The sequence below is a fragment of the Vanellus vanellus genome, assembly GCF_965231255.1.
Source record: "Vanellus vanellus genome assembly, chromosome: 13".
In the NCBI taxonomy this organism is placed as follows: Eukaryota; Metazoa; Chordata; class Aves; order Charadriiformes; family Charadriidae; genus Vanellus; species Vanellus vanellus.
This window is the reverse complement of record NC_138918.1, coordinates 17,374,989-17,396,857: the sequence shown is the minus strand read 5'-3', so window position 1 is coordinate 17,396,857 and position 21,869 is coordinate 17,374,989. Positions and strand designations below refer to the sequence as shown.

Genomic DNA, 21,869 nt, shown 5'->3' with positions numbered 1-21,869 from the left:
CTAGAGCTATTTTCATTGACTTTATTGTAAGTTGCCTCAAAAAAAAAAAGCAAGAGTGCCTGAACAGAAATATCTGCACAACATTTTGAAAATGCTGCTGGTGGTATTTCATTACAGCACAAGATATTTTTACCTTCTGGAAATGTTTTGCTATAATGGGCAAAGAAAGAGCGAGAGTATGTTGGAGCTCATGAATGAAAAGACAAGAATTCACTATAATTCCTGGAAATTAAGAAAAAAAAAAAAAAAGAAAAAACCACAAACAAAAGAATGGAAAGATACATGTAGTAATTTCTGCAGCTGTACAATGATGTTACTGGTAATCTTCTCTAGTGTCTATAGAGCAGCTTTATTTCTAATATAGTTTATGAAGATTAATTAACACGGTAACTAGCTTTCTGTTGTCCTCCCACTCCCATTTTATATATGGCAGTTGCTCAACGTTAAAGTTAATTTCTCGGTCCGGCTTTCACTGCTGCATTTTGCTTGACCTTGGACAAGTGAGCCAGTTGATCACAGTTACAGGGTCAAAAAGTCAACCCAGTAGTTTTTTTCCATTGTAAGCAGTGGATTTACAGAAGGAATGGATGGATATTTTTTAATACTGTGCTGCAGTACACATTTAATTTTGATGAATGAGCCCTAGACAGGGTTTGAACCTATGAACTCTCATTATGAATCTGTCTAGGGCACAGTGGGTTCATTAGTCACTCCAATAGAAATGTATCAACAAATTTACTGAGGTTTCTATCTTAATATCCTGTCTGATATGTTTATATTTGAAAGAAGCTCAAGTTTAAAATACCATCTTAAAAATAGTTTTTAACATATGCAGAAATAGTATAGTCTAAAACCCAATTTGAGTTACTGGTTTCTTTAGTATCTCTTCCCGATGCTAATCTTTATTTAGTTAATTTTCTTCCCTTGGCAATTCAGGTGTTGTACAGCTAAAGCCTTACATTTACTTTCAGAAAAATAAATTCAGACTTTCAACATGCATTTCTTCACACTTTCAAAAAAGTAATTGTTTTTAAACTGACTTTTCTGAAGTCCGAATTGTGTTTGTAATTGACTGATTGCTTGAAAAGACACTTTCTTTAAGAGAAGAAATAATATAAATTCGTCAAGAGGCACCTAAATTTAAGGTTAAAAGGTTTGTTTTCTTTTGGACAGATTGCCATGAATAATGAAAAAGTTCTGTGAATTATAATTGCACTATGTGAGCGCATCTACTTCAACCATATCACCTAACTCAAGTGATGGGTTAAACAGCAAATGTGTTATCAAAGCCAGAAATAAACTTAGCAGACACCAGGTTGCAGTTTTGCAAACAGGGGCGTCCTCTGTGTGTACGTTTCATCTAGTGAGGAGACATTAACATGAGTCATCAGATCCAAACTAAATTACACAATTCACTGTTAGAATACGCTTGTGAAGGCCAAAGACTTAAAAGAAACCACTGTGATAAATTTGATGAAAGCAATATGTCTGGCGACATTGCTCAAGCACAATTGTTTGAAAAAGTGATTTATTGTTTGAAAAAAGCGATTTGTTGTTAGGTATTTACACAACCTCCCCAACTTACCATGGGAAGAAAGGAAGAGAGTGGGAATACTGGAGGAGATAAATCTGAAAGACTTCCTGAATACTCAGAAGATCTTTCCCACATTTTGAAGTAAAGCATTCCTGTAAAAGCGTAGAATAAAATGTGCCTCAGTGAGATCAGGGATGTTATCTTTGCATGCAAGCCAAAATAACTGCTGTTAATTGTTTTACACCCCTAGGGCTCTAGGTACCAACCCTTTGCACTGTGACTGCAACCTCCGCTGGCTTTCCGAGTGGGTGAAGGCAGGGTACAAAGAGCCAGGGATAGCCCGCTGCAGCGGGCCTGACGCCATGGTGGACAGGCTGCTGCTCACAACACCGACTCACCACTTCCAGTGCAAAGGTAGGAGCAAACTGGGAGGCCCTCTGTTCTGCCCTGTTGCTTTTCCTCATATTACAGTGCTTATCCTCTCGGAAGCTGTTTGGTTTTAAAGTGAGTTTGAGGGGCAGTTGGGTTTGGCTTTCATTTTCTGAACCATCGCATTACATTCAAGTTGCGTTTTCGACTGTTCTTTCACAAAGCGCAGTTAACTGCACCCCGGAAGGAAAACCAGCAAACCTCAGAAGAGTTGGTATTCCTGTTGCTCGCACCACATTATATAATGGCAAGTTAGCGTATAGGGTGTTGTTAGAACTTATTAGAGCAAATAAATCAGTTTTGGCCTTCTACCTACCCCAGAATACAAAATACAAAAATACTCTCGTTATTATGTACATTTACTTGAAAACTGAGAAACTGAGAATTCTTCTCGGAAACAAATATTTACCAAAAGTACATTTTCATTTGAAGATCTGCAAACTGTCGTCATCGACTCTGTGTCAGAAACTGTAGATTATGGAAAATGTTTCATGTCTGAATACAGCATACATTCATTCAGGAGAGGGTTGAGGTGCAGCTATTAACGATTAGAGGTAGTCAGTGATAGGAGTATGCTGCACTAGAGAGCAGTTAAACAAATGATAAGGAGCACACTTTTTTATGGATAAAGTAGCTTGTTACTGAGTGTAGATTAGCATATACCTGTATGACCTTATTGCAAAAAAAGGTTTGGAGGTTCACTTAGGTTACCAGCAAGTATGTGAGGATGGAGCTATATTAATAGCGGAAAAGATGCGTCAGTAGCCTCTGTTAGAAATGGAAATGAGGGCATAAAGCCTGTTTTTCTGTCTCAGAGTGCCATGCACATTCACCGTACTGCTTGGCAGCACTATTTTATAGAGGCTGGGATTAAACTGCTGAACAAACAAATGATGGTGGTGAGGTGAGTTTAGAACACAGATTCCCAAGCCTGAGCTGAAATTTATTTCCTTTCAAATATACTTTTAATAACTGTAACCTTATGATTTAATTACTTTGAAATGTCAGTCTTAAAACTATCAGAACTCTGACTATAATTACAGATCTACAGACTGTATAATAGTCTCTCAAATGTGAAGTACAAATATACCCTAAATACTAAAAATACCAAATAATGTACTTTTTCACACGAAGTGAAACAAAGAAAATAATTGTATTTACATATTAAACGGGGTCTGAAAATTAATCCAGAAAGAGAAGCTAGATGACTTCTTCATACTGAAACTGTGATATATCAATAGTTACACTCACTTTCTCTCAAAACTAAGGAAGCAACTCTTAGGCAAGAGATAAGTAAACCTGTGAGCCAGACCATTAAAAACAGCTGCATGGTTTTTATGTAAATATTAGTTTGGTCCACTAGAAAGCTGATGGCCTTTCTACTATCCCAACTGTCACCATGGCTCGCTTTATCTGAATAGAAAAGGAGAAAAAAGTGTTGATTCCAAGGTGGTGTTTGGACAAGCAGAAACTGTTGATGGTCTGAGTGAGCAGCAGTGTACTCCAAGAAGCACCAGGCCATAGCAAAATTCACCTTTTCTCATCACAATATGTGTATTTCAAAAAACAATGCATGATTTGGTAGTATAACTGAACCCATTTCCCATCTGCATGTTTAAGATCCAAAGCCTCGTGCTATTCTATCTGGACATCAGCAATGCTCTTTTATGGTAAAGCAACAGGATTTATTACAATGTCAAGTGCAGGTTTACCCTCGGCCTGGAGCCACGTGCGTGGCCCGTGACAGGATACGGTGTGGCCTCGGTTTGTCCTGCAGCTGCATCGCCCTCTCATCACTGAGCTATAGCTGTGACATGAGCCTCTCAGCAGAAGGGCGAGAACGTCTGTGGGGTGATCCAGAATGTCCGAGGATACGTCTGTACTTCTGCCCGTGTCGATTCAGTCTGAGCCCAAGTACTGCTGGCACGGAGCTCAGGGTGGGCTCAGCCCCCTGCTCCCCCAAAAGCCTGGGTCATTGCTGCAGAAGTCAGCACCTGCTGAGCTTGGTACTTTGAGATGCTTGGATAAAGGTAGCGCGTAGATGTCCTCTGTGACCTCCAGTAACTTTTACGTTAAAAAAAGTGGAGTTTAACTTATTCTTGTTAAAGTTATGTTTTTAGCCTGTGACTGAGCAGAAGGTTATGTCTCAGCAGAGCCAAGAAAATAAAAGTATGTAATGTGCAAGTCATGCAAACTCAGCTCTGCTTTTTATTAAATTGCCCTCCTAGTTATGCAGTAGAGGAAAGGAATGTGCTGGGCTGAGGGCATTTTGCTGTATGGATTTATAAATCAAATCCACAAGGGCAAACTAATGAACTACTTAACTGCTAGGAACTAACACTGTTCGTATTAGTTCCTACATTGATTAGCTTTGATCTATGCCATAGGAATAAATGGAAAATGTAAACGTGTGTATTATGAAATAAATAAATAATAGAACAAATTCTGTCTTAGTGACCTCTAAATCTAGAAGAGCAGCACTGCTGCCTGTCTCGTGAGCTCTCCAAGGAGCTACCTTCATGTATTCTTCATATATTCTACCTTCAAGACAAAAGTAGCTCAGATATATCGCATTCCACCCCCTGTCGGGGCCAGAAATTCAGATGTTATTGCCTCTTGCTGTCCTAACTCCAAGTTAAAAACATGTATGGCATTTAGTTAGACGTAAATGCAAAGACAGAAGAGGACGACAACAGTCTTTTATTTCATTTTTTTGATTTGTTACTTCTTTTGTATTTTTTTCTCATTATTGCATGTTGCACTCTGCAGTCAGTGGTGCTGATAAATACCACCATCAGTATAGGGTCAGGATATAGCCTTTACATTGCAGGTGCTTTTCAGCTGAAACTCCTTGGTACCCATTTCTGTCACATTCGTACCTGGTGGTGCTGTGCAGGTATTCAAAGTTAATAATAAAGGTTTGTATCTCATACCGGATGGTCCAAAGCAGATCCTTTACTGGAAGGGATTTTTTCATCCCTAGTTTTGGTAACCTAAGTGGTAATGCCTAGTTTTGGTAACAGCTCCACCTTCTCTCAAACATCAAGTATAAGATTCCTTTCTTCATTTTTAGGATGTTTCACAGTTTCCTCTTTCTTATCATTTATTATGCAATAACAGAATCTCTGTTCCCACTTCTGACTAGCACAGGACCAATTTTAATTTATTTTAAAATGTATTTCCTTAAAAATTGAATAAAATTATTTTAGGATTTTTACTGTCTGATGTAATTTCAGGCCTTTTAAAGTGTTAGGTTTTATTTTTTACTTGTAAAAGCTGTTAACTCAGTAATATTCGATATTTAGCCCCTTCAAAATCACCATTTCTTTAACTGACTAAATTGGCTTTCTGTAAAATCTCAACAATAAAATACTGATTGGCTTGGTACCCCAAATGTACTTATTATTGTTTCAGTCTATGTTAATTTTCCTGCTCTTCCACAAGCATCACTTCTTCTCTGGATGAGTTCTGTTAAAAAATGTGGTTTATTAAATGATTTAAATATGGCCATGTATATTTTCCTGCATACATTTCCATCTTTGTATATTTGTCTTTGTTGCATTTTGCCAAGATAGCTGAGTGTTGATAATTATTCTTCTGAGCAGAACAGGAAGAAAATAAGTTTTGAACTCTGTTAAGGATGGTAGAACACTTTGCACCTAAATATTCCCATAAGCCTCTAACTAAATCTTTCTTATGTATGTTTTTCATTTCTGCTGTTGCATCTGCACTTTCATTCTTGTTACCAGCCATAGAAATGTCATAGTTCCCTAGGGGTTGCTATTGCGGAATTTCCAGCACTGAGAGAAGGAAAATTTGCTGAAAGCCATATATATATAAGCCCGCTCTCTGGAGATCCTCAACATGTTTTTTCAGAGCTGATGTTTGCATGTCCAGGAGAACGTAAGCATCATTGAGACTTGCCTAGCACTTGATTTAAGTACTTAAAATCTCTCTAATCTCTGGAAATCCCATGCTGTTGTGTGAAGTTGCACCCACAGCATGTGCATTTGTGCCTACGCAGAGTGAATACTGCATTAGGAAAAAATGTATGTGTGAGTACGGGAAGTATTAATTTTGTAATCCAGTTCTCTATTAATATACTGTGTTTTGCCTTTCCAGAGCCAGTAGATATCGGTGTTGTGTCCAAGTGTGACCCCTGCCTCTCCAATCCATGTAAGAACAATGGGACCTGCAACAATGATCCAGTGGAGTTTTATCAATGCACTTGCCCTTTTGGCTTCAAGGTATGACTGCAAATGAACTTCATGAAAAGCAATAAGGTGTTCCCCCTCCCTTCTGTTTTCTTTATTGTTGTACCATGAGAAGTCAATTTTACAGGCAACTGAACTCAAAAGATCCCTGACTCAAGCAGAATGTGTGTGACCATTCAGCTGCACCCCGCTACAAATTTGACCCTGTGCAATAGGAAAGGCGTTTCTTTCTCTCTGTGCCGTGAATATACAGATCAGCCGGAGCGTCTTGCTCTAGTTGACCCTGCTTTGAGCAGAGTGGTTGGACTAGACGATCTCCAGAGGTCGCTTCCAACCTTGGGCATTCTCTGATTCTGTGATGTAGACATCCGTATGAAATGGCAAGTTGATTTTGGTCTTGCTTTTCATTTCTTTTCTCTTGCCAGCAACAAGATAACCATTTCATAGGCTGCCAGGCCAAAGGGGAGGCCGTCCAGAGGAGAATTAAGGGCCAGTTTAGTCCACAGTGACAGAATGTTGATACTTGCTAGCTTACATCCATCTCGCACAGACCGATTAGCAGAAAGGGGATTACTGATTAGACGCAACCACTAGCTCAGCTGTCTCTGACTTCTGAGCACTGATGTCCATAGAGTGATATGCAAATGTGAAATCCAGTAGATGCCAAGCACTGTGAGCACGCACTGTCAGTTTCTTAACATTTGAAACTGGAAAATCGTGTCATTGAGGAATGCAGTTTCTTCGGTAGTGATGTATAAATAACTCCCATTGTTAACACCGCATCGTGAGAGCTTAAGGCTACCAAGGCTTTGGTTCAGAGTTGACATAACTGGAAACCTAGCTCAGTAGTCAGTAGCTGAAGGATTCAGTATAAGTAATAAATGAGGCATATGATCTGTTCACAGCCTGGGGGGGATCGGATGTTATGGCCAAAGAAGTAGGTTGCATCCTGTAGACAGGGATTTTATTTGCCTCGTTGGATATTTCTTACAGAGTCTTGGTCAGTTGAAGCAGATGCTCATAAAACACAGAGTAATAAGAACTATACAGAAAAATAAGAAGGGCAAACCCAGACATATGTGTGGGAAGTAAGCACAAATATCCATGTCTTACATTTCAGGTAGGATTTAGGAATTAGTTGGTTCTGATGATATCACCATTTCCCTACTCCGTTTGCCTAGGATACATCCCAGATGGTAACAGAGTAATTGTGGTAGATCCCTGAAACACTGGAAAAGGGAAGATGCAAAGTTTATTTCTTCTATTTCCCCCCAGTGGTGAAATACTCACTTGATACTCAAGAATAATAATTCTCCTAAATAATTGAAAAAGCCATTGGGAATTTCCTCTCATCAAAAACCCTTCTACCCACTGGCATATCAACCAGCAACTTTTCTAGGATCTTAAAAGACCACATTGCCAAAAATTCATTCAGCTGAAACTACTTGGTAACAATAGATTTGTCTTTGGAATGAGGGAAACTGTGGCAGTTTATCTCCTCGGGTTAATAGAACGGTCATTTCAATTTGATGTTTAACATAAACTAGGTTGAATTCTTCAGGTGGGACTAGACGACTCTTAGGATAACTTGAAAAGTAACAGCTTTCAAAGCTAGCAGGAAAATGCATAAATCTTTGTGGATGTCTTACACTGTAAGGCACATATCATGGAACAGATACCCAGGTAGTTCAAAGTAGAAACGTGTTTGTTATGTGCATCTTTTCTTTTCCCCTTAGTTTTTCCTTTTTTATATATATAGTATTTCTGTATTAGCAAATGCACTAGTATAGATGCATTTATACTGCTAGAGGACGTGTTTACAAAGGGAGGATTTATTGACAAGAATAATCAAGAATAATCCTCTAGTTATATTAGCAACCACTTTCTAGTGTACATTAGAGCACAGTATGCATAGTTTTACTTAGAAAAGTTTTGATAAACTCTTGAAGTGACTCGGTTTAAACATCTCGTAGAGCATCCAGGTTTTCTTCTCTCTCGCACTTTCTCAGGTGACATCCAGTGTGTAAAACCTAAGCCCACTTGTGTGCTTGTAAACACCAAACGCTCGCCCAAGCATGGCGAAGAGCAAACAGACCCAGGCATGGCACTTAGCGCAGTTTAAAAATACTGACTGGGTAACAGTACAGGGAGAATTGGTGGAAATTTAATAAGCAAAAAAGAACTGTGTGTCTTTACCACAGGTTTTTGAATAAAAATGAAATTTGACAGGTCCAAATGCAAACCAGATGAAAGGAGCACTCTATCTACCACGCGGTTCTCCACCAGAGATTCATGCTAATTCAATAACAATACCTTGCTTCCTTCTCACCAGCCAGCACCAAACAGCTCTATCCATCTGGAAGCTATTTCCCAGACCTTGATAAATTGCCCTAAATCTGCCCTCTCAGCATTTGTTTTTCCTTGTTTGATGTAGATTTTGAAAAAATCCTGTGTGGAAGAGTGCATCAATAAAGTGAAAAACCCACCCTTTTTTCAAATGTGAACTCATTCGAATGAGCTGACGGCTTTATAATGTTCCCTGAAAAGGGACAGACAGCTACAGACTGCTTTCTGGGGTTCCTATGCTCCTGCTAGCCTTCGGAAAAAAAACAGTAGGTCGACAAGCAGTACCAGTTGCCAAACTGGTGCCTGATGGAATCAGCAACTTCTACCAGTTAACTGTAGTTGCAAAAGCCTATAGTTTTATTTTTCACTATCCCACTGATGATGGCTCAATCTCTTATTTTTCAGGATCACAGAACTGTTTTTGCTATTGAATGCATACCCTATGGGGCTTTTAGTGATGTGTAATGCTGCCCATGATGGGTCTGAGTAAACTTAAAAGCGAGCTAACTGATGGCCCACCCGAGCTGAGAGGCCAGTGGGCCAGGCAGTTGTGTTTGGTGACAGATAGATTGCTCGTTTCGGAATGGGGAAGGCTACGTGCCAATACCTATCTTTGCTGCTGCTCTTTCCTCAAAATGGGTGATGAATGTGTTTGCTATAGATAAGCCACGGTTGAAACAGTGGTTTTTTGGTTGTTCTTTGGGGACAAAGCCCCAAAGACAGTGGGAGATGGTGTGAGAGTGCCACCTATGGCGACTGGCGGGCTGCACAAGCTTGAGCTCCAGGGTGGCAGGAAATGTCTATTAATGTTATGAAACGTGTTTTCATATTCAACATAGACATAGGTGTAATTATGCAGCGATTTTTTTTTTCCTCTTCTCCATAACATTCTTTGAAAGATTATTTAAATAATGTGTGTGGTTTAGATTGTGAAGTATGATTACAAGTAGAGAAATGAAGCTTTCTTCTGCTTTAAATGCTGCTGGCCACCTGCAGTGCAAGTGTGTGTGAGTGCAGCTGGTGGCTGGTAAATAGATAACGGTACCACACTAATTCATTTATCCTGCAGAGCGTGTGGCTTTTATGTATTCCCATTGATATTGTAAAATCAAGTCTACGCGTGTTAGAATTCAAGAGAATAATCAAACTTGCAATCAATAAGCCATTGAGAAAGGATTTACTTGAATAGCTGTAGTAAAACCTAAGGTTAGTGAAACCAGCAGTGAGTGTATTTTGCTGTTGCTGTATTCTGCAAACGCCCTTTTGGATTTTTTGGATGATTTTTGTGTCTTTAATAAGTTTTTTTTTCTTAAAACTGAAGTAACAACAAATGAAGGCGAATAGTTTTTTTTCTTCCAAACACCGTAGAACTGGGGAAAGAGAGTTTAAAATACATCTGTGTTTAATCTGAAATGAAAGAGCATCGACAACCTGGAATATGAAATTCGGTACCTGCCTAGGCATCGCCGCAGCCTCTCTGATTGCTCAGATGAATGGGGAGCCCGAGCTGTTGGGATGCAGGATGTTTGTCAACTCTGGGTTCTGCTGTTACCGAAAGCTGTCTGAAATGGAAAGTGAAGATAGGAAAAATTAGTATAGCACGTCCCACACTTCAGGCAACAGATGCTGATGCGTGTCTGTGGTAGAGTTGCTCTGTAAATTTTACCCAACTCTATTATTCACCTCCCTGTTGAGTTCAGCCAGTGTCCTGACTTTTCTAGCAGCACTGCAGTATCTTGAGGGTTCAAGCAATTTCACCAGTCATCCAGAATGACAGATACAATTGGAAAAATCCTGGGTAAAGCTCTTGGGCTTTGGAGAGACAGTATTCTTTGCAGCCAGACTCTTGTGGTGGGAGGCATTGTAGTGAAGCCAGAATGATATTTAGTGAGGAAGCTGGCTCCAAAGTTCTGCTAGGAATTTGGCTCTTCCTCCTCCCCGCCCCCTGCGCCTTTTTCATCCCTGAAAACAGGGGTAGAAATTGAGAATCTCAGAACAAAGTGTGTCTGGGATATGCGGGATTGCTGTCTATCGTGTGTTGTACACAGCTATAACTAATGTGCCAGCGCTTGAGCGGGTCGATGTAGCTGAGCGGCAGCTGTGACTGCTCAGCACAGGGCTAATAAGCGGGTTCCATCGGCACAGACCCCGTACCGTTCGCATGGACTCAGTGCTGCACCGGCTGCATCGTTCTCTCATGAGGGTGCACGTGGCCTTGCATTTCCTCGGAGCACAGCCAAATGAAGTTTGCTGTATTTGCACTTTGCGGTGTAGATGTGCTTCTGTAGCGTTATCTGTCAGAGTCCTAGAATAAAGGCTGGTTTAGCAGTGTTCAACGTAGAACTGATCTTAAAACGTAGATATGGTAGTGTCTGCTCACGTACAGATATTCTGGCCAGCTCTTACAGCTCAAGGCCGAGACACTGCGAGTTTATTCCAGTGGACCAGTTTCTCGCTTCGATATGCTGATTTGGGTGGGGTTATATGAATGCAACCAAGCGTAGGGTTTGGCTGCTGATGCATGCCAGCTGTGGGAGAGTCCGTGCCTGGTTTGTTAGGCTAACACTGTTTGGAAATGTAACTCTGCGCCTTTGTTTCTTTGGCTCTATTAACATATGCATCTAAGTCCCCATATACATCGGCCAGCGTACAAATAAATCCCCAAGTCGGAATTGCAAAAGGAGGAGAAATTGGAAGAAACTCTTAAACCAGCCTGCCCGCATCCACGTGAGGCAGCAGAGCAAACGTTTCTGCCTTCACACGTTACTCTGTCCGGGCCTGTTTCCTCTCCCAGTGTCAGGGTCGAGGGGACAGACAGTGGAATGTAAGCTCAATGCCCAGTTTTCGTATGAAGAAATCAGTGCAGCAAAATACTGTTTGTGTGAGGTGATTCTGCCTTGAACTTTCATTCTGATAAATACTCCTGGAGCGTGTGTTTATGTGATCTGGGGTGTTTTATTTTTTGTTTGTTTATTTTAACCATACTTAAAATACTTATTAATAAATGTTGAAGAAGCATTTTCCACTCTTAGTAAAATAAAGCAGAAAGCCTTTAGGGATGACAGGTAATGGGTGGCCACGTAAAGTGAGTAGATACATATTTGTGTATGGATTTTTGGGGCAAACACCAGGCTCAGCAGTAGGTGGTTATAGTTTCATATAATGCTCCTAGGGCAGAAAAAACCTGCAGATATAACAGTGTATTTCCTACGCGTGCTCATTCTGTAAATCTTACTATGCATCAGTTAGACTTGTGTTTCTTTCTTTTTGCCTTTTCTGTTAAAGTAGGTCTAAAGAAAATGGAGATTTATGTCTAGAAGAGCATAAAAATGAAAGGCTTAAGGAGGGCTTACCGCCACAGTTGCTGGCTGAAGGTGGTGAGGCACGCATACACCCACCGCGAGCCCTGTAAAAACCATAGTAATGGATTGGGGCATGCCCTAATGAGGGCTCTTAACAATACAGCCAACTCTGAAGAAGTATTTCCATTTCTGTTAGGCCAGCAAGAAAGCAGATGTCGAGCAGCTTCAGGCATTTGCTGTGTTTGTTCAGTGCTGCATCAGAAGTAGCTGAGCAGTGAAGGTGACTAGTAAGCCATACCCGCACCGTCGTATTCATTCGTTTGTCAATGTCGATTATTCCCCCCCACTTTGTTTTTACTACTGTTTTTCTGTTCTAAATGCCTTAAGAGACCAGGCTTCCGATCTTTCTTTGCCCAGGGTAAAGGAGAAGTTTTTGTTGGCGTTTAGTCTGAATTTCAGGCTCTTGTTCTTATGTTTGCCTGGTCCTATTATACTAAATAATAATTTTTCTTCCTCTGTGGTTTGTCTGGCTTTCAGGTGATTGCTGGTTGCTATAACTCTGCTTAATCAAGTTCTCTTTAACCAGCTCTTAATTTGCTGCATCCCACCATTTCTGCCTAAGTGAATCTGTTGAAGTAGTTGGCCATAGCTGAAAATCCTTATTGTTAGATTTTCTTGTGATTGTCTGTCGTCTGTTATTATTGAGGCTTTCTTGGCATTGACTGTACTTGACATGTGGCTTTTGGGTTTCTTTTGTTGTCCAAGAACATGAACAGAGGTTGTCCTAGGAGCTTAATTGCCTTATTTTCCCCTTTCCTTTGGGGATGGTGGAATTGGTGAAGTTGCTGTAAGCAGGCTAAGCTTAAATGAAACTTTTGTTGTCATGTGAGAGTAAACTCTCTCCTGTTAATAGAAATGATATAACGCCGGACTAGCTTGAGAATTAGTGGATTACTGTGTAGGGGTAAGTGCATGTACACTGCAGGTAAAGTTGTACCCAAGCTCTCTGCACTCGGTTGCTGACAGCGTGTCAGGCTCCAGCGCTGAGCTGGTGCAGGGCAGGCGCCTGTCTCCAGGCCTCCCCGGGAGTTCCCTCTTCGTACTTCTGAGCATCTCTGAAATAAACGTTGTGCTCTTGCTCATTATCATAGTGGGCATGCTTGAATTCTTTAGTAGTCTGAAAAAGTCATTTGCATGTTTGCTTCTGAAAACTTTGCTGCCTGCCTGAGTTACCTGTCGCTGTTCAACCCACTATCAAATTACAGCCTTGGTTTATGCCAGAAAGGATTGCTGGTATCTCTGAACTGGCAAGCCTTGTCGGGGAAGCTTTACACAGCTTCTGCAAGCAAAACAGATTATACTGGCATTTTTGCTGATATAACATGTATTTCAGCATGAGACCTTTTATCAGTACAGAACTGTTCCACACCAAAACCCTGCATCCTTAACAGACAGGGATATACCAGCAAAGGTTTCTTCAAATGGACTGTGACTCTTCCAGTGTCTTTAGCTCTGTTTATTTTAGAAATCTAGTCATTTCTTTGGGGAAATTTTTTAATCACATAAGCCCTGCCTCAAGTTAGGTTTTACTGGGTTCCTGCAAATAATGTGTCCCTCTTCTCTCATGCAGTCTGCTTTCACCAGCTTAAGTGTTAGGCGTAGGTTAATTGCCTTGAGTGATAAGTTTAAAATACAACAATTATATATTCTTTTATTTTTTATTATTACAAATTATGTTTTCTATGCAAATGTCCAGTGTTTATAACTTTCTCTACAGTGTTCACATTAAAAAAAAGAGCCACTGGCTTTTGATAGCCTGAGAGGGAAAGTTTTGTTGTCGCTGCAACACGTATTTTAAAATAAATACGCCCTTAAGTGTTTTGAGGGTACTGAAAACATTGTTCTCATTCATTAATATTGGTTGAATTAGGGACTACATATAAAACATTCAATGTTGGGTTGAATTTTATGTACAGAGGCAACCCTGGGCAAAATCAACTATTTTCAGTGTCCCTAATTTTCTTCTACATCTCCCAAAACGTTCACACAGTGCTCTGCATCAGCCAGTTGATCAAGTAACCTTGGAAACTCTACAGCACCTGCCCCATCCAGTTTGGCACCTCTGGACTCAGTTCAGATATGTGCTATGTGAATTGACTCTGTGATAGATTAATGACATATCTTCTGTCATTGATTAAAAACCCAAGAGACCATTGAAACCCAAAGTGCTTATGTAAGGAGAGGTTTAGAAGGACAATCAGGATTTACATGGTAATGAATATAATTGCAAAATAAACCTCAGATGTCTACTGAGAATTAAATTTCATACTCATAGGAGAAGAACCAGAGTTTTAAAAAAATAATATGATGAATCCTTGCACTTTGACTTTGACAGGCGTATTCTTGATTACTACCTACAGAGGTAATGGAAGGTGTATTATACCCTGGAGGATCATAAATCTTTCTGATTTAAATAAAATGAGGCTTAAGAGAGCAGAGTTCACCTAATTTGCTGTAAATTGACAATTGTGATTTATTAACAAGGACAAGGAAGTCACTAAGAAGTGCTGCTGCCATGCCCAATTATTGTTTAATCAGGTGCCAGATGAAGCTAGGCTGGCATAGAAGATAACTGTACGGTACTGAAGATGGTGGGGTATAAATAACGGTTATCTGTAGTTTTACTTCAGACACTAATACCGTGAAAGTTTTCAGAGGGGTTTAAATCAGCCAAATGGCAGGGGCTGGCGGCAACAAAACCAATAGCAGTGTATCTTCTTTTCATAATCTAACTTCTGTGCCATTTAGAAAATAGTATTTCTCATGATGCTTGTGAGCAGCGGGCAACTTTTTTGTTGTATTGTTGTGTCAATGTAAGTACAGCTGTATAAACAATGAAACTGAACTAAAAAAAAGAAATCAGAATTGTCTAGGTGAATTCAAATTTACTTTAAAACTTTACTTCAAAACTAGCACTGGATGAAATGAATTACTTTTTCATGTTAAATTAATTGGCTTGGGAACAGCAATCCTGAGAAGGTACATTTTTGTTACCCCGTTGGGGTAATGACTTTAGATGACTAAAGAGAAATAAATAGCCCATCACCACTGTGAGTACCCTGACCCAGAGGCACCCAAGGCGTGGATGTCTGTAGCAAGGTCTGCATTCAGAAGGAGGGGTCACAGCCTTTTGGTGAACAACAGATGATAAAAATCTTTCAACTTCCACTTGGCAATCTAAAAGCAATCTGATCCAAAATTGCTGTGATATTATCCATGCCTTGCCAAATAATTTGTATATATGCCTAAGCAGATGGATCTAACGTACACCCTGCCAGCTCTTGTAGTTGTTTGACCTTGCCAGCGAGCGTCATCTACATCTTTTCCAGACTGAGGCTTAGCCATTGTGTCCATGGCCAGAAAGAGCAGAAACAAGGAAACAGTATCACCCGGATCTACTGAAGAACTTCAGACTACTGTACATAGAGATCAGTGTGTAAGCTGTCTTACATATATCTCAATATCTGTGTAATCAACTAGGAAATCAGTTTCAAATGATTCCATTGCTAAAATAACAGTGGAATAATTCCCAATGCTATATTTTTTAGCCCTTCCTGCAAAAGAATGTAGATTAATTTTATATTTTAAAGTTAGTTTTGTTTTACACTCAATTTGCAACATCTGTAATTATTTAACTAAGTATTCCCTTCACAAAGCTGAGTAGCTGTGCTTGCAGTGATGTCTGAGGTGTCTGTCAAGTCCTTCATGCTGCAATTAGCAGAAGGTGGCACGCTAACTTTCATGACTTGCTTTAAGATTTGCAGTACACATAAAACTTTTCATAATCTCATTACAGCAAATATTGGGTTTCTTTGCAATGAAAGGCTCTGAAATACACAATTGTGAATAGAACTTGAGAGAAATTTTCCTACCAAACTTCTAACTGGGTGTATTGGCTGCGTAGTTGAATTCATCGCATCGTGTTTCCTTGGTCAATTATGCAAAATTCTCCTTGTTTCTCCTTTGTATTTATGGCTTCTAAATGTATTTATTACAGGGAAACTGCTGAATACCTCATTCTTATTTCTAGCTTAATTTTCTAGTGGAATTGAGGCTTATGTGATAAAACTTTGTCTGCGAGACATTTCTTTTCCTTCCTGCCCTGGGAATATTCCGATTTACTCTCCGATTTTGACTGTTTACGACAGGGGAATAAACACTTCAACTGGTGAAAGAAGACACTGGTAAAGATGTCACTAGGTAAAAGACTGTAGTATCAGTTTATACCTTATTGGATAGCTGTATGACATAACTTCAGGAAAACCTTTGGTCATAGTTCTGAGTTTACTAAGCATGAAACAAGCAAAACTCAAGTGAAAAGTCCATTCGAGAGTTTAAACTTAACTCTCTCTCTGTGCTGAGTGTCTGTGTCTTCTGGATTTTCTGGACGTTTTTCTCCCCTCTCATCCCATCTCGTCTCATTCTTTTATACGAAGCATCAGGAATCATGACTTGTTTGCCCACCACATTTGGCCCTTCACTCTCCATTTAGACCTTTGCAGGTCTGAATATACGAACGAGTCCCTCTGGCACACGGCCTCAAGTTGCGCCAGGGGAGTTTTAGGTTGGACATTAGGAAAAATTTCTTCACCGAAAGGTTTATCAAACATTGGACCAGGCTGCCCAGGGAAGTGATGGAGTCACCATCCCTGGAGGTATTTAAAAGATGGGTAGACACAGTGCTGAGGGACATGGTTTAGTGGTGGACTTGGCAGTGTGAGGTTCATGGTTGGACTCGATGATCTTAAAGGTCCCTTCTAACCTAGATGATTCTATAATTCTATGCAGGTGTAGTTTTAACATTCAAGCAATTAGCTTACATCAGAATTGTTCAGAAAACTGTGTTTAATAAAATACTTCTCAAGTTCTGTGGAAGCAGAGCGAAGCTATACATAAGGGCTGTAAGTGTCCATTTTTTCTTAGTTTCACAGTATTAGGAGGTTAAAATTTTAAAGCTGGCATATATTTGTAAGTTTGAATAACATTGCTGAATACACACTCATAGAACACAGTGTACTTCGCAGTTCATTTTTCTGTGAATTTTCCTTCAAGCCTGTCACGAAGTGGAAGATTTATTTAGCCTTTTCCCTTAATTGTAATGATTGCTTACTAACTTGTGACCAGGACACCCATAAGACAAGTGTATTAATGGTTGTGAGACTGAGAGTTGGGTGTAGATGCTTTTCTTCCACTATTAGGATTGTAAAGTTTGCAATACAGTATCTTTGTAGCTGATAATTTTGTCTGATTTCCCTAACAGCTTTAGCTGTGTTTGGAGCTTGATAATTAAGTTGTTTATGAAAATTTCCTCGTTCTTAATTTAAAGTCTCTATCAACTATATTTGTCTTCGTCTAGTATTTTTACTAAACACATGAATGCTACCATCTGTTCTCTACGTTTACCATCTAAATAAAATTTATTACGAACACATTGTATATTGTTAACAACTCGAATGAACTTTGGTATTTCTTTTGTACAGCACCTTTTTCCAGCATGGTTTAAAACATTGTAGTCATTGAACAAGGCTGTAATTAGCCGGAAGGAGATCTCCCTATTCACAAACCACTGAAGTTGGATAGACTTCTGCCTGTCTGCAGGTGTCTTCATCGCTGGCTGGATCATGTTTCTCCTGCAGTCAGCAGTGATAGTTTTCTACACTAGGAGGTTTCTGCCTTGTGCCTGTGGTGAGCTCCCTGCTGCCGCCTCTTTTCTGTGCCCACTGCTGTTAGAAACGGGTGAAAGATGACATTAAAATGGACGGAGGTCAAATCTCTGCCATGCGATCTTGAATGAAGCTTTCAGTCTCCATACAAAATACTAATTTGTGAAAATTAAATAAAAAAAAAAATCATTGCAGTGGTTGAAACAGTGTCAAAGGAAATTAGTGCTTTTTTATAGTATTATCCTTTGTTCTTCCTGCTGAGGTCCTTATTAGGTTTTGCTACTTGTTCTTGGGTGTTCTACTAATCATGATGTAATGTTTTCCAGTGTTGGATACTTACAAAGGCTAGAACTTGGCACAGCAGGACTGAGGAACAGCTTGTATGTACACTAATGCCCAGTACGGTTAATTACTGCTGAGTACGAAATGAAGAATTGACACTTTCTAAGTATGGTGGATAGTTTCTGTTCTCATTTGCTGAAATATGGAGCTGGAGCAGCCCAGATAAAATCTGGACCAGCTGAGGTACTTCAGATTTAAAAAGGCAGCTGGACTCTGACCATATATGTCTTCTGATTAGTTGCAGAAATTTTATGTTTCAACACCTAATCCTTTCCTCTCCTACATAAAATGAGAGAAATCATATAGAAGTGTTTTGGATCTGATGCTTTCCTATCAGACTAGACAAAAATGTATTGCAGCTTGAAAGAGCTCTGGAAAGAAAATATTGCATGCAGAGGGACCTTCATCCTCTTTCTGTGAATTGCAGAGGCAGTTTTATCTTCTTGCCCATCCTTGAAACTAAGTCTGCACCTCTTTTTCTGATTCAGACTTCATTAAAAGGCTCTTTAGTCTTGAAGCAAATATACAATATTCTTCTTTGTAACTGTAGTTATTTCCAGGGAATGTAATTCAAAGAGTTTTTCCCAACTCACAGATAAATTCATTTCAGTGACGCTTGACAGCAATTCCATTTTTCCAGGGAGAACAGTCTTACTGTAAATTGAGACTAGAGAATTGCATTATTCATTTGAAAGATGTTTCTAGAATGTCTTTGGGCTCTTCTGGGTAGTGACAGCCTTATACAGAAATAAAATGGCCTTGCTTTGCTGTAGATTTATTAGTACCAATATTTTCTGCAGCTTTTCTCCTTTCAGAATTCTTTGGTTTTCATAGTCTTCTGTGTTAGAGAAATTGTACTTGTTTTGTGGGCTCTCAGTGTGCTATTGATAAAGTTGACTCAGAGAAGATAATCTTCAGAGAAGGATTAAGTGCCGTTTGCCCATTTATTACAATGAGTAAACTGAGTCAGAGAGACTCTAATTTTCCTAAAGCCACGTAGCAACTTACTGTTGTAATTAAGTCTGATTCAGCAGCACATACTAATCGGTTTCCATGGTGCCTGAGGCCCAAGAAGCCAATAATTCAGCCATGTTCAGTACGGAAATGAGAGCTGAGTCTAAGTCATGAGAAATTTCATGTGCCAATGAGAGAGACTGAAAAAGCCTTGCTCTTATTTTAACATTTATCTTTATTAAATTTTTACAAGAACATTCAAAATAACCTGAATAATTACAGTAGAACCGATGGGACTGTTTTACACAGCGTTCAACTGTGACAAAAATCTTCAGAAAAACAGATGCTGTGGTTTCTGCTTTGCTTCTTGCTCTGCTTAACTGCAAAGGGCTTAATATTTCAGTGATACAGGGATGCAGAGTTCATATGAAACAGAAGTAACCGACGTTAGCGAAGTAGCTATAAAATAGTCAGTTCTTCAGGGACACAGGAAAAGTATTTGTGATCTCAGAAATATAAAAAATGGCATCTTCCAGCTTCGCTCGGATAATGTGGTAAACACACAGGATTCACAACACAGATGGACGAAACCCAAGCAATGTTGCAGAAGGGTGGCAGCGGATTAGTGCGAGTGCTGCATGGCTCGCGTCTGAAGTGCTGCGGAGCACATGGTGCCAAAATAAAACCTGCATGAGCTTCCCTCGGCGCTTTCCCAATTCTTCCCTGAGACATTTGGGGGCTCGGGATTTCAAATGGAGAAGGACAGGCTGTTTGGCAAATGCAGCGTGGGTGAAGCCGAAACCCGCTCTGCCAGGCCTTGGGCGAGGCCTGCGCGTGCTGCCTGCACTGCTGTGTTGGGGGAATGAGCTCCCAGTGAGGCAGGGGGTTGGCCAGGTCTTTCTGCTGTTCTTTACAAATGTTTCTCTTCTGATTGAACCGAGGAAACGAATGTACCCGTTTCCTTGTATTTGCACAAATTCTAAAATGCAAACCCTCTCCTCTCTCTGGGGAATGCTGGGGACGGAGCCTTAAGACGTACAGCTTTGTCTCCCGTTTCTGTAGCAAAGCTCCTCTGTGGTGTTGGACGAAAGTATAATTACTGTGTGTCTCGGTTCTTCTCCCAGTGCAATGGCAGTATGTCCTACCTGACAAAATACCGAAGATTTCAGTAGTATTTGGCGAATGGGACTGCACAACGTGAACGGGAGAGCCTAGCACCGTGAGCGGGCAGCCCACGTCAAATGAAGTCTGTAGAAAAGTTCACACTTAGAAGCTGGTTTTATTTTTTTCATGCCTTGATTAGGCTTAATTGAGGCTGCACCAATTTCAAGATAAGCACTCCAGAGACAAATTAAGATGGCTACTATTAATTTATACAGTACTTAAAGCACGAATGGAGTTTGAGCTGTCACAGAACCAGCACAGTCCTTGTCATCCTGGCCTGTCACCTCCAGGCTGGGCACATTGCCAGAAAGGGGCACACCAGTCAAGAGCTGAGCAGGAACTTATGATCGATGTAGGGTGTAAGAGAGAGAGGCGGGCAATGATGAACAAGGGTTAGAAAGATGTGACCAGCCTGTTTGTTCTTCGCTCAAGAGTGAAATTTCCCAAACAGATATGCAGCCATAGACAAACTGATCAAACCCATCCTGGTGTGATTTTCCTGAGAGATCTGTTCCCTTATAATGCACAAAACCACGTAGCCTTGGTTCAGGGAGCAGCAGGGTTCTTTTGAAAGAAAAGGTAGGGAACGTTTTCCTCGTTGAAAGTCAAATAAGCCTTTCAAACAACTTTGACATAAGAAACATGAGAAATGCCGTGATGAGTCTGTAGTGCATTTACTGCAGCATTCTGTCTCTCATGGGACAGCAGTTTGAGGAGAGTACACGAGCCTGGCCACCACTTCTCTCCAGTTCTCCCAGCACCCACCGTCATCCAACTAGGGATGTCAAAGTCTGGCTATTGCCATTCATATCTGGTTTGAACCTATAGTACGTGAATTTCTAATGGCTTTTATGCTATCTGACTTCACAACCTCTTGTGGCAAAAGCATCCCAGAAGCTCACACTTAGGAAGAAGTATTTTCTTTTATCTGTGTTAAGCTCATCTTACATCAGTAAGACCTTACATTAAGCTCATCTTAACATCATAATTGTTCTTCTATTGCTGAGGGATTTAGCTTGTGACAAATTCTGCATTCACCACTCCATGATTTTCTAAACCTCAATCATATCACACCCATCAGTTTTCTCTTCTCCAGACTAAAGAGTCACGGAATTTTCAGAGTTGGAAGGGACCTCTAGAGATCATCTAGTCCAACTCCCCTGCTAAAGCAGGATTGCCCAGAGCACATTACTCAGGACTGCTTCCAGGCGGGTCTTGAAAATCTCCAGAGAAGGGGACTCCACAACCTCCCTGGGCAGCCTGTGCCAGTGCTCTGTCACCCTCACCATAAAGAAGTTTTTCCGTGTATTTGAATGGAACTTCCCGTGTTCTAACTTGTGCCCATTACCCCTTGTCCTGCCACTGGGAACCATTGAAAAGAGCCTGGCTCCATCCTCCTTCAACCCACCCTTTAGATACTTGTACGCCATAATAAGGTCTCCCCTCAGCCTTCTCTTCTCCAGGCTAAAGAGTCCCAGCTCTCTCAGCCTAGTCCCAGCCTCTCTCAGTCCTAGTCTTTATAGTATCTTCTTCCTTGAACATTTTGGTAGTCCTTTTCTAACCATACCATATTCATCCTGAGGCAACCAAATCACTGTCAGGTATCTGCCAAATACAGTGTTAGGCTTCTCAGAGTCCATTCTTAATTGGAATGTAATAGTATATCTTAAGTCAGAATAACAAAGTCTCAAAGCTAGGTGGGAAAAAAACCTAACAGTTGATGCTCTCATGTGCAGTATATGGCTGAAGCATCAAGATGCTTCATTTTGACAACAAGACCATCACAAAAAAAAAAAAATTAGACAATAGAAACTATCTGAGTGTCCCCTGTTTCAGTACATCATACCAGGTATGTAAAGTC

The 21,869-nt window shown here is 40.3% G+C and overlaps 1 protein-coding gene across 1 annotated transcript in view; it reads left to right on the top strand.

Moving 5' to 3' along the window:
- Nucleotides 1–21,869, top strand: part of SLIT3 (slit guidance ligand 3) — a gene marked incomplete at its 5' end in the record, with an annotated part of 534,750 nt that overhangs the window by 453,512 nt on the left and 59,369 nt on the right. Inside the window, 2 exons of the mRNA XM_082489776.1 lie at nucleotides 1,785–1,948; nucleotides 6,086–6,210. Of these exons, the coding sequence (XP_082345902.1) occupies nucleotides 1,785–1,948; nucleotides 6,086–6,210 (289 nt within the window). The remainder of the gene's footprint in view (nucleotides 1–1,784; nucleotides 1,949–6,085; nucleotides 6,211–21,869) is intronic.